The sequence below is a fragment of the Molossus molossus genome, unplaced genomic scaffold (assembly GCF_014108415.1).
Source record: "Molossus molossus isolate mMolMol1 unplaced genomic scaffold, mMolMol1.p scaffold_m16_p_1, whole genome shotgun sequence".
NCBI classification, from domain to species: domain Eukaryota; kingdom Metazoa; phylum Chordata; class Mammalia; order Chiroptera; family Molossidae; genus Molossus; species Molossus molossus.
Window position 1 is genome coordinate 51,793,135 of NW_023425344.1, and position 12,663 is coordinate 51,805,797.

Genomic DNA, 12,663 nt, shown 5'->3' on the forward strand with positions numbered 1-12,663 from the left:
GCATCTTAGAAATGAATGTCTTACAATAAACACTCTCCAGAAGTACCTGAACTGTACAATTTAAGGGGAAGGAAGGGGAAATAGAAGTCTATTATACAGAACATATCACCCTGGCTGTGCTTTTTAATGAGGTTAGACAATATTATTATAAGCAAAACCGAGTAGCCCCCCCAAATAATTATAAGAAATGTAATCCTGAAGTTTATTAGCATTTGACCTATGAGCTACTTTTTTTTTTTTTTTCCTCACCCGAGGACATTTTTCCATTTTTTGTTCAGGTAGAGCGGGAGGGAGAGAGAGGAACAGAGAGAGAGAGAAACATCGACGTGAAAGGGACACATCGAGTGGCTGCCACCCGCACAACCGACCAGGGCCGGGGACAAACTGCAACCGAGGTACGCGCCCTTAGCGGGAACCGAACCCGGGTCTCTCAGGACCGCAGGCCTACGCTCTAACCGCTGAACCAAACCGGCCAGGGCTGAGCTACTTTTATACTTAGAATTCAGTAGTGCCACACTTGACAAGATACCATTTTCGAGGGGCTCTCTCAGGTTTATATATCGATATATAAATTTGGGAAAGTAGTAACTATACTAAAATAGATCAACTGTGTATTGATTTATATTAGGTATCAGTTTCCCATGGCTGCAATATCAAATTACTACAAAAGTGATGATTGAAAACAACACAAAAGTATTGTCTTGAGATCTGTGGGTCAGAAGTCTGACGAGGGTCTCAGTGGGCTAGCATCAGGGTGTTGGCAGGGCCGTGTTCTTTCTGAAAGCTCTGGTGGAGAATGTGTTTCCTTGCCTTCTCTGACTCCTGGAGACTGCCCGGTTTCTTGGCTCATGCCCCTTTCCTCCCTCTTCAAAGCCAACCGTGGCCGTCAAGTCTTTATCACCTTGCGTCCCTCTGACACCGACTCTCCTGCTTCCCCCTGTCGCGGGTAAGCGCCCGAGGGCCCACCACGACAGTACCAGACCATTTCTCCAATCTCAAGGTCAGCTGCTTAGCAGACTTAATGCTATCTGCAACCTTAATTCTCCCTAGTCATGTAACATACATATTCATAGGTTCTGGGAATTAAGTGCATGGACATCTTTACGGGGCGTTGTTCTGCCTACCACCTCACCTGCCAGATTTCAGCATGATTGTGTTGGGTGATGGCCTGACTGTGCTGAAGGCGGGCGAGTGAGAAGCAGAGGATGAGTTAGGAAGCCAGTGCAGGAAGCCCCATGAAGTAAAGAGGTGGCTTAGACAAAGGTGTCATAACAGTGGGGGTGGGGAGAAGTAGCAGGATCCTGGATGTATTTTGAAGGTAATTTGCTGGCCTGTTAGGTGTAGGATGTGAGAAAACGGGAAGAGTCACGTGGCTTGTCCAAAATTTTTGGCCTAAGCGCTAAGAAAAAACAAACTGCCATTAATTAGGATGGAAAAAAGCTGCTGAAAAGAGGAGGTTTGGAGCTTCCGTGTTCAGTTTATGGAAAGCTGAGAATGCCTTCTTTAAGAAAAAAAAGAAAGAGCACTGTCTTTTTAATAACAACTTTTTAAACATCTAGTATACCTGAGTTGTCAAGAAGTTGGATTTACTGGGTAAGGATTAAGAGGGTGATAAAGAAAAGAGAACTTTTTTTTTTGGTCTTCACAACGACTTCTGTTATTCCAGTGACTTATAACCTGCTGGACCAGAGAGGTTGTTGTAACATCCTAATTCTTCCCTAAACCGCTTCACACGACCCTCTTTTCCAGATCATCCTCAACTCTCTCTCTGTCTTACTTGCACACAATTTAAGAAACAGGTGTTTTCCAAATTGACCACACTAATGCATGGTGTTAACAGTGGGAGTTGTGACAAGGGAGGTATATGGACCTCTCTCACCTGTCTCCTCGGTTCTGGAAGTCTAAGGCTGTGCTAACAAATACGGTTGATTGATTGAAAAAACAGAGAGAGAAAAGAAATGGGAGTGTTCTCCAGTATCGAGTCCCTAGGAAACGTGTTCTTTCTGTTGAAATTAGCTCTGAGTGGCAGTTCCATGTTATTACTGGGCTTTTATTTCTTATTTCTTGTATTTGAAGATTCCTTTCAAAGACTTCCTGACATTGGATTATTTAGTTATTCCTGTGGTGTTTGCAGCCAAAGAGGCCTTGTGGAACTTGAAAATTCAATAGTTAACATGTATTAGGGGGCGTATTTTATTCCAGGTACTAGGTTAAGCACTAACTACCATGGCTTATCCTATTTAATTCTGAGAGCAAACCAATGAATTCTTTAGGGATTATTGTGGCTACATTTTACAGGTGAGTCACTGGTGGTAAGAAAGGGTATTTACAGATAGGAAATCATGGTTCTGGAGTTCTAGCCCAGGTAACTGTACGAAACCGCTTCTCACCACTGTACCATATTCCATATTTTCTCCCCAGATTGATCCATGCCATCTATTTGTGCTTGAAATTATTGTGTGTGATGGGTGTTAACTTGCCCAGAACGGTCCCATAGCTGGCTTTCTGCTCCTCTGTGTGTACTCCGTAAGAAAGCTAAACCTAGCAGAACCCAGCTCTCCAAGAGGGACAGGAACTTCTGGCCAAAAGGGCCCTCTGTGATCCTGCTGCTAGTTAGTACCAAGGCTTCTGTCACCTGGTAATGGTCAAGAATTGAGCCCTGCCACCGCCTTCAGTGTACCCACATCATGGAGAAATTTCATTCTTCACTTCGGTTTCCATTGAACACATGACTGCAATAGTCCTGCTGCTCTTTTTTTAAAAATATGTTTTCATTGATTTTTTAGAGAGAGAGGAAGGGAGAGAGATAGAAACATCGATGTGAGAGAGAAACATCTATCGGCTGCCTCCTGCATACACCCTACTGGGGATCAAGCCCAAAACCCAGGCACATGCCCAGACTAGGAATCAAACCGGGACCTCTCAGTCCATGGGCCAATGCTCAGTCCACTGAGCCACACTGGCCAGGTGCCTGCTGCTCTTTTGAAAGACCCTGTCTCCTGAGAACTGTGCAGCCTCTCAGCCCATCAGTGATCTTCTTCGTCTGGCAGCAGCAGAAAGCTGACTGCTCACCCTGAGATAACTTGATAACTGCTCAGTCAACTGTGGTTTAGGAGCAGGCTTCCTTGTGTCTGACTTCAGTGTGAGCTCCATGAGGACGTGGATTGTGTCTGCTTTGTTCACTGTGATGTTCCTAGTGCCAAGCAAAGCATTGGGTACCAAGTTCTTGTTGAATGATCAGATTATGCACTACCATATGTACATACCTTATAGGGAAACTTGGGTGTCTTTGCTCCAGTAATGCTCTGAGGCTGCTGTTGTCTGTGCCACTAAACACTGCAGAGCAACAGTCAAGCTACTGAATAATCCTACGCTCCCCTACTGACTTAGAAATGGCCATTCGGCACCCACTCCATTGGAAAGATTTGGGTTTAATGCTGTCTTGACCTTTGGCAGGTACTTAGGGAGTTTGGAGTTTGTTGATTAACGACAATCCCACTTAAGAAATAGTAGAGAACAGATACTTCATATATAGGAGATTTTAAGGACTAATTTAGAGTGAAAAGTATTTTCTTCTTAAAAGTTAGTGAAGCCATCAAATTTCCATCTGCCGTCATTTTATAGTTCTCTGAGGTCTTGAGTCCACTCAGTGGACTGGAACTTATCTATGTTTTTGTGCAGATTTTTATAATATGCTCTGAGATTTCATCCTTATCCAGGTCTCTTCGTGCTGCATACAGGAAAAGTGTTTATACAGTATTTCAGGGATATATTACCTTTGATTTCCTCCCCTGCATCCACACATACTGTGGGATTAGATTATTACTGGCCAGGTGAGAAAATGATACAAAACAATAAAAAATAATAATAATCTCTTTGCAATGTGATACCTCCTTTCATTTGTTGATGAAGCTATTACTCTCAACTGTTAGCAAAAACAGAATTCTTCATTCTGTTCAAACACAGGCAAATGTATGTATCCAGTGCTAAACAGTCCCTGGTTTCTTTTTTATTTTTCCAGGCAAGAAAACTGATCAGTGATTTTGCCATTATCTTGTCCATTCTCATCTTTTGTGTAATAGATGCCCTGGTAGGTGTGGATACTCCAAAACTAATTGTGCCAAGTGAGTTCAAGGTAGGTGAACTTCTGTTTTTGGTCATTCCTGGAACTCTTTGTTTTTCTTTCCTTTCCTCTATTCTAGTTTGTCGTATCTCTCCTTGTTAGTTTTGTCCAATTATCCATTTCTCCACAAATTTCAAAAATACTCTCTTGCTAAGTGCATGTATACATTTTGTCTGTTTCTTTATTAACATCGAGCACCTGAATGGGATCAAATGCAAGGTTCACATTATATTGATTTTTATTGAAAAAATACCTTATAATAACATTATAAACTCTGCTTTATACTTTTAGAGTATTTTAAAATATCCAAAGTATTTTCATGCAGCTTATCACTTTGATCCATAAAGTAATTCTAGGAGGCAATGTAACTACCGTCATCCTGATTTTATGAAGTTGATGTTTAAGCTCATAAAAATTAAGTAAAATGCCCACAGTTACATTACTAATTCAATGCTCTTTTCCTGCTACCAAACTACCTGCCGTATATACACATAAAATGCAATATGCATTTTAATTATTACAAAGAAGACATAGGAATTATTTCATTTTATAAACATGTTGGTATGTGTAGGCCCAATGGCTAAAATTTATATTTCAGTCGTTCTTAAATATCCATACCTAAGTTTTCATTATACAGTTTTTACCTATTTTCTAGAACACTCCTAACCCCTCTCTCCATCATGGAGACCATATAATTGCTAAGAAAAACTGAATTAACTGATGTTTTAGCTTAATAACTACTCACTGAGCAAGGGATATCTGTGTTATAGCAAACGGAATATTTTTGCATTATCTCTGCCATCACATATTCATTAGCAAAGATAAGTTCTCATGCATTTAATCATTAGTTCATTTACACCATTATTTCCTGGATGTGTGCTTTGAGCCAGGCCCTATTCTGGATATTTGTAATACATTGATGATCAAGACAAAGTTTCTTTCTTTACATGGTCACAGTATGGTAAAGGTAGTCAAGTGTGGATGGATCCAGTGATGGAGTTATAAGCAAGCTGAGGTGAAAAAACAGAAATATCTTCAGAGGAGAAGTGAGACTTTTGTAATAGTAAACATGGAGGAAATGATTCATAGATAGGATTTTATTTTTGTTTATTTGCATTGTTTAAAGTTATAAAAAAAAGGCTAGGAAATTTTTTGTAGTAGTAAAGTTGTATGATCTGCTGACAGGATAGATTGGGAACTAGAAGAATAACTGTATTTTTTATTTGCTGTGATATTTCTGAGGATTTTACTAGTTATTCTGGGTTAGTTATCATATATAAAATAAGAAACACCAGAGTGTTCAAATAAGTTTGAGTATAACATATAAAAATATTTGTGGCTTTTTATATATTATATTATGAAATGATTACAGTTTGGCAGTATTAGAAACAACTTCAGTATAATTGCTAAGGTCCATGAACAAAGTTCATGGTAGTTTTGTAATTTCTTGCCTGTGACTACTGAATATTACATCTGGGTTTTTCTTATGGCCAGCCCTTAAATTTGAATTACTTTCTTCCATGTTGAGTCCTTATCTTAGATCATTTTTTCCACCCGACCTATATTCTTAGTCTCCTTCATTTAAAATATTGCCTTAAAAATAAACTCCGTTAGGAAACTTTTGGTGAATAATCTTTGTCTGATCTGTCAGTAAATCTCTTTCCATTTTTCATTGTGTTGGCTCTCCAAAAATAAAAGTGTATCTCCCCACTGATTTTTCACCAAGTAGTATGTATTAATATTGATTGTTTTCTCTCTTCCTCAAGCCAACAAGTCCAAACCGCGGTTGGTTTGTCCCACCATTTGGAGGAAACCCCTGGTGGGTGTACCTGGCAGCTGCTATCCCCGCGTTGTTGGTCACCATTCTGATTTTCATGGACCAGCAAATCACAGCTGTGATTGTAAACAGGAAGGAACATAAACTGAAGGTAAATGTTCATAATGGTTGTTATACTTTCTTTGAAGTACTTGAAAATAAATATTGATTCAAAATTTAGATGGTTTTATTGGGAGTTATAGCCAATGTTCTTTAAGACTTGGCAGAGTCATAGGATCACCTTGTGTTGACACATCTATATAACACTCGAGAAGGATTGCATTTAAATCGGCAAAAGTTATTTCACATTGTATTTCCTTAGCCACCGAAGACAGCAATATAAACTCTTTACCACTTAGCCACAGTCATCCTACATCTGATTTTAATGTGGTAATTGTCTTTAATGAAGACAATGACAAATACTTTTTCTGAGACTGTTGAGATTCATAGACAAACAACAGTATGGTGGTTGCCAGAAGGAAAGGGGGAGGAGGGGGAGGTAATGAAGGGTAAAGGGAGTCAAATATACCGTGACAGGGAGATTTGACTTTGGGTGATAAACACATGATGTAATATATCATAGAATTATACACTTGGAACCTATATAATTTTATTAACCAATGTTAATAAAAAAATTAATTTAAAATTTAAAAAAGAAACCATTGAGATAAAAATGTGGGTTTTCTTCTTTAATTGGTTGATCAGGTGAGTTATAGTAAAAGCTTTTCTGTTGTTGAAGCTACCTTGCAACCTGGTAGAATCTAGTTTCTTTTTTTATACATAGTTTGGTTTGGTATGCATATATATATATATTTGGGGAGTGGGGAATTTTTGCATCTCTGTTTAAGAGTGACATTAGCCTGCAGTTTTCCTTTTTTATAGTGTCCCTGTTCAATTTTGATATCAGGCATATACTATCCTTAATAAATCAGCTGGGGAATCTTTCTCCTTCTACCCCTATCCTATCCCATTCTCTCAAATAGAATGTAATCTTCTCTTTATTTGGTGCAACATGCCAGTTATCTTTTTTTTTGGAATGATCAACCATGCTTGTAAAACTAGCCGGGAGGTTTCTGCATGGAACTTGTAAAACTGATCATCAGAATGTTTAAATGATTATAAAACACTCAAGATTTATCTTTATTTCATTTTGTTTTCATTAATTTTATTTTAGTAACTTACACTTTTTTAGCTTTTTCTGTTTCCTCCATATTTTCAAATTTATTGACATGTTTATAATAGCATCTTTTGTTTTTCTAAATGTTATTTTTTTAAATTCCTAATATTATTGATTTATGTTTTTTGTTCTCTCTCTCTCTCTCTCTCTCTCTCTCTCTCTTTTCCTGTTATTTCAGATGTTTGTTTTTGGAATATTTTCCTTTAGAGCAGTGGTTCTCAACCATCCTAATGCTGCAACCCTTTAATACAGATCCTCATGTTGTGGTGACCCCCAACCATAAAATTATTTTTGTTGCTACTTCATAACTGTAATTTTGCTACTGTTATGAATTGCCATTGGAAATATGTGTTTTCCGATGGTCTTAGGAGACCCCTGTGAAAGGGTCATTCACTCCCCAAAGGGGTCGTAACCCACAGGTAGAGAACCACTGCTTTAGACTGAATTACTTCTCACACAGACCTTAACAGCCTTTTGAAATTCCCTCTTGTGAGAATCTTTGGGTGGTGAACCCTTCCATTTGTGTTGGTCTGAAAGTGTTTTTGTCTCACCCTCATTATTGATAGGTGGTTTCTCTGGGTATAATTTAGGTTGAAAACTACTTTTTCCGTACTTAGAAACTATTTTTCATTATTTCTGATTTCTTTGAAAGTGAACTGTCAGTGTGATTCTCATTCCTTTGTAAGTAATCATTCTTTTATTTTGGATGCTTTTATCATCTTTTTTGGCTTTATTCTGGAGTTTCATTACACATTTTTATATTTAGAAATTGTGTGTATTCTTTCCCAAATCTTCATGTTCAATTTTGTTAGTATCTAACTTTTTTATTATTCTTTTATACATTATTTTATTTATTATTTTGTATAAATGTTATATTTGAAAGTTTGATTCTGAACTTTGTTTTTTTGGTCAGACTTTTACTCCTAGTGGTGTTCTTCTTTATGTATTTAGTGCCTTTTTTTTTTTTAAGCCTTTCAGAGAAGTTTTTATTTGCTTCTGGGAAGTATAGGAAAGTTCAACCAATTCAGTAACACTGTATTTTTATTTATTCCTATAAAAAATCTTTCATTCTGGAAAGCTTTTTTATGGAAAGTTTTAAACATATACAGAAGTAGACAAAATGGCATAACTTCAAATATGTATCACCCACCTCTCACAATTATCAACTCATGTCCAATCTTATGTCATTTAAATTCTCATCATCGTATCCCCTTCCTATGACACTTTGAAGCAAATGTACACAGCATTTCATATTATCTGTGCCTTTTAGAGTGTATGTATTTTTAAAGATATCTTTTAAAAACCATGACTACAACATCATCAGTCTAAAAGAAGTTAACAACATTTTTTAATATCATCAAATATTCAATCAAAATTCAAATTTATGAGTGTATCATAAATATAATAAACTTTAAAATATATGTATTTTTAAACCAGGATCCAAATAAAGTTTAAACATTTTTATCTTAAATCTTTTATAGACTTATTTTAGTTCATAGATTGTTTTTCTTTATCAATTATGATGTTCTTTTTTTTTATAATTTGTTTGTTGAGGACAACCAGGTTATTTTTCTGCTTACTTCTAGCTGTATAATATGCCCCTTGAACACTTAGCAGTGTGGACGTAAGAATGTCCAAACCTATAGAGAATTTTTATGCATTTATTTGACTTTATGTGAGTCAAACACAGGGGATTGCATTACAGGATAGTTAACAAGATAATGAACTCTTTTGAAGGCTTCCAAGGGATCTGAAAAAGAGACATTTCAAAGGTCTGTTAACCTAGATGTCTACTTAGGCGAAGATAAACCTTTCACTAAAGAAGTTATATGCCTGAGGCATGACTACCCACCATGATCTGCCCAGTTAGGAATTTATGATCAAATCCCCCTCTGAGGTTACTTTTGGTTATATTTATTACAGAGCCCATTTTTTTTTTTTTTTTGTCCACATGCGACTTAAAACAACAATTTATTACATCTGTTGGATTTCTTTGTATTGGCAGGACTCTGATGGATACTTCTTGTTTGAGGTGTCTCTGCAGTTGCAGTTAAATAATGTCCAGGGCAGATGCCATCTGAAGGCTGGACTGGGCTAATTGTCCAAATTGGCTTCTTCACTTAACACACAACCCACACGTCTAATACCCTGATATTCCTTGGCACAAGTTCCTGTCTGTCTCTCCCTCTCTCATCACACGGCATCTTATTCTCTGGGGCCTTTCTGTGTGGCTTACACTTCTCACAGCATGGCATTCTTGGGTTATTTGTACTTGTTACGTGGCAGCTGACTTCCAAGAATTAAGTAGTGGGAGATACTAGACCATTTCATAGTTATACCTGCAGCTGACATAGCTCTACTTCTGTACTTTGCTATAGTTGATTGATCAAAATAATCATAGAGCCGGCCACCGTTCAAGGGGGTGAAGGATTCTACTATTTGATAAAGGAATGTCAACTTTACATTGTAAAAAAGATATGTAGGACAGATATTTTTCCATCAATTTTTGGAAAGTACAATCTGCACATTTGTGCTGAAGAACTAGCATAGATCTTGGCAATTGCCTCCATTTAGCATGTTCTTTTGTCTTCTGTATTTTAAATCGGTCATTGCATCTAGAAGCTTGATGCCATATAATTTTAATATCTTATATCTATATCTACAAGTTTTTTGAGGGTGGGGTTGCAAGACTTATTCATAGAAAGCTAGGAACTTGTACTACATTTTTGGCTGAAGGTTTTCCAGACCACAGAGTAAATATGAATTTCAGCCCCAACCCCGGTTGTCTGTTTATGGTTGGGAATATCTTTGGAGATGACTTTTTTTTCCCCTAATGGCATTAGATCTAGTGGAAAGGCCAAGAGAGGCGTGTGTTCCCATTGACTTTCTCTGTAGGGTGTTTGTGGGTTTTTTTTTTTTTTTTCCTAGTTAACCAACTTAGTGTGCTGTGTCTTCGTTTTATTTCAGGAGGTGTCTCCTATCTATACCTTTATCCACTATCCCTAGGATTGATCTGTCCATAGAGTTCAGAAGGTTGTTCTAATCTAGGCCTTAACCCCTCAAGGACTCGCATGCTCTCTCAGGGCAGGCTTAGGCTCCAGGGCTTACTGACTCTGTAGATTTACTCCTTCTTGTTGCCATTGCTTTTTGTGTCCAGTTGATCTCTTACCTTCTGTCTGATAAGCCATGATTTGTATACGATATTTTCTGTATTTGGTCAAGCATCTTTAGATGTTCTGTACTAGGAGGCGTTTCAGTGTTGATTTAGTTTGAAAGACTGAAAAGGGATATTGGCTAATTTATTTTATTCTGAAAAACATTTGGAAACATATTTTTAGTTTTGATATTTAGTTTAGTTTTGTTGGCCACATTTTCTGTGTATCTTTGGAGGTGAACACCTATTTTTATTTTGCTTAAGTTTTCTTATTAATAAAATTTAGAATTTTGAATTTAGCAAATTTAGGATTGATAAAACATAGAATTTTTAAAACTCCTGTTACCTATAGAAAACATTGGAAAATCAAGGCATATTAGGATTTACCTCTTAAAATAGGAGTTGAGTATTATATAAAAAATAAGTTTTCATTACTTTCGGAATTGCTTATTTGAAGTCATTCCTTTGAAGGATAACAGTTACAGAATAAGTGCCAGTTTTTTGACACAAATCTGATGGTACTAGTGGGGATTTCATCATGAATTAAAGGCTTTTCACTCTGGATATTGTTTTGTTCACATTTTGTTAGGCGAGGAATGCGAAAATTGGAGATTTTGTCTAAAATTATAAAGAGCCCTGACTGCTGTGAAATTGAGTCCAAAGAGAAACCTGAAACAGTGAGAGAGATGGACACATTGTGATATTACAAGCAGCATGGTTTTGGGTGGCATTTGCTTTGGCTCTGTGTCAAGTGGCGCTGGCTGGCTGGCTGCTCTATTTGGGATGGGATCCACCTTTCCACTCTGCCGCACAGCTCTGTATTGATGTAGGAACGCCAGGGCACTTGGCTTTTTTTTTGGCCATCACTTCGGTTAGTTTTTTCCCACGTTATCCCTGCAGAGTGCTCAAAAGCAAACCAGGTTCCGCAAGGTCATACCTTATCCAAGGTAATTGCAGAGGCAGGAAGAGTATCTGAACATCAGACCACAGAGCCGAGGATACTTCTCTCAAGGAAAGTGATTTTAAGTGTTATAGATAGGATGTGGGAGGGAGAAATAGTTTAGGATAGGTGTATAGATATTAGGTGGTTGTAGCAATAAATTTTGTCTGATATTCTCCATGGTAAAACCCTTAATTTGAGTGTGTTTTCTTGGATAACTCCAAAATCTGCCTTGCTTTCTTTTTTTTTTTTTTATCCTCGAGGACTTTTTTTTTTTTTTTTGCATTTATCTTCAGATAGAATGGGAGGGAGGGACAGAGGAAGAAAGAGAGAGAAACATCGATGTGAGACACATTGAGTGGTTGCCACCCACACAACCCCAACCTGGGCTGGGGATGAACCACAACCAAGATACATGCCCTTAGCATGAACCGAACCCGGGACTCTCTGGTCCACGGGCCGATGCTCTAACCGCTGAGCCAAACTGGCCAGGGCCCATTTTTTCTTTTTATTCCTGCTATCAAACCTTAGATCTTTTTTATTTTTATTTTTTAGTCCTCACCTGAGGATATTTTTTCCATTGATCTTTAGAGAACGTGGAAGGGAAGGAGAGAGAGAAACATCAATGTGAGAGAGACACATTGATTGCTTGCCTTTGCATGCACCCTGACCAGAACCGGGGATCAAACCTGCAACCCAGGTACATGCCCTTGACTGAGAATCAAACCCAAGACCCTTCAGTGCACAGGCCAACACTCTAACTACTGAACACACTGGCTGAGGCAAACCTTAGATCCTTTTTTTTCATGTCTAGACTATTCTACTTCTTTAGCCATGAGTTAATAACTAATCTCTCTTGCTTCATTCCAAAAGCCAGTGATTTTTTTTAAAAGTGTTGTTCTTATATGTCACTCCTAAATTTCTAAACCTTTACACGTTGGCCTCTAAATCTTTGCCCTTTGAAGAATATCAAATTGCTTTAGGCTGGGATTTAAGTCTCTTTGTGATATGATCTCAACCAAAATTTAAAATGATTCTCTTCACATACCATACAATGCTGTGGTCAAATGAATTGTTGGTTTCTCTTCAAGTCTGGTGGTTTCTTCTGCTAGTTATTCTACTCTCCACTCCTCGGTGATGACTTCTCAAAATCCTCACCATCCATTAAGATCCTCCAAATATGAAATTTTGTTAGGATAGCCTTTATTCCCAATGTAATTTCTATTGGTTTTGTTTTTGCTCTTAGTAAGTTTGTATGACTCTGTGGCACTGGTCATACTGTGTCTCGCAAGGTAGTAATTTTGTGTGATTACCTTATATTCTTTTCTGGGCCAACACATTTTTAAATGAAGTTTTAGTCCTGTTTTCAGCTCTCGTGGGCTCATCACATGATTTCCATATGGAAGACTCAGTAAATATGCATTGAAGAATTTTGTTATCTTGGGCCATATGG

At 37.6% G+C, this 12,663-nt stretch overlaps 1 protein-coding gene across 2 annotated transcripts in view; it reads left to right on the plus strand.

Annotated features, from left to right (window-relative positions):
• The window catches only part of SLC4A4 (solute carrier family 4 member 4), a 345,490-nt gene that overhangs the window by 309,243 nt on the left and 23,584 nt on the right, over positions 1 to 12,663 (plus strand). For both annotated transcript variants that reach the window (XM_036264545.1, XM_036264537.1), the window contains 2 exons: positions 4,022 to 4,135; positions 5,890 to 6,051. In XM_036264545.1, coding sequence (XP_036120438.1) covers positions 4,022 to 4,135; positions 5,890 to 6,051 — 276 coding nt within the window. The remainder of the gene's footprint in view (positions 1 to 4,021; positions 4,136 to 5,889; positions 6,052 to 12,663) is intronic.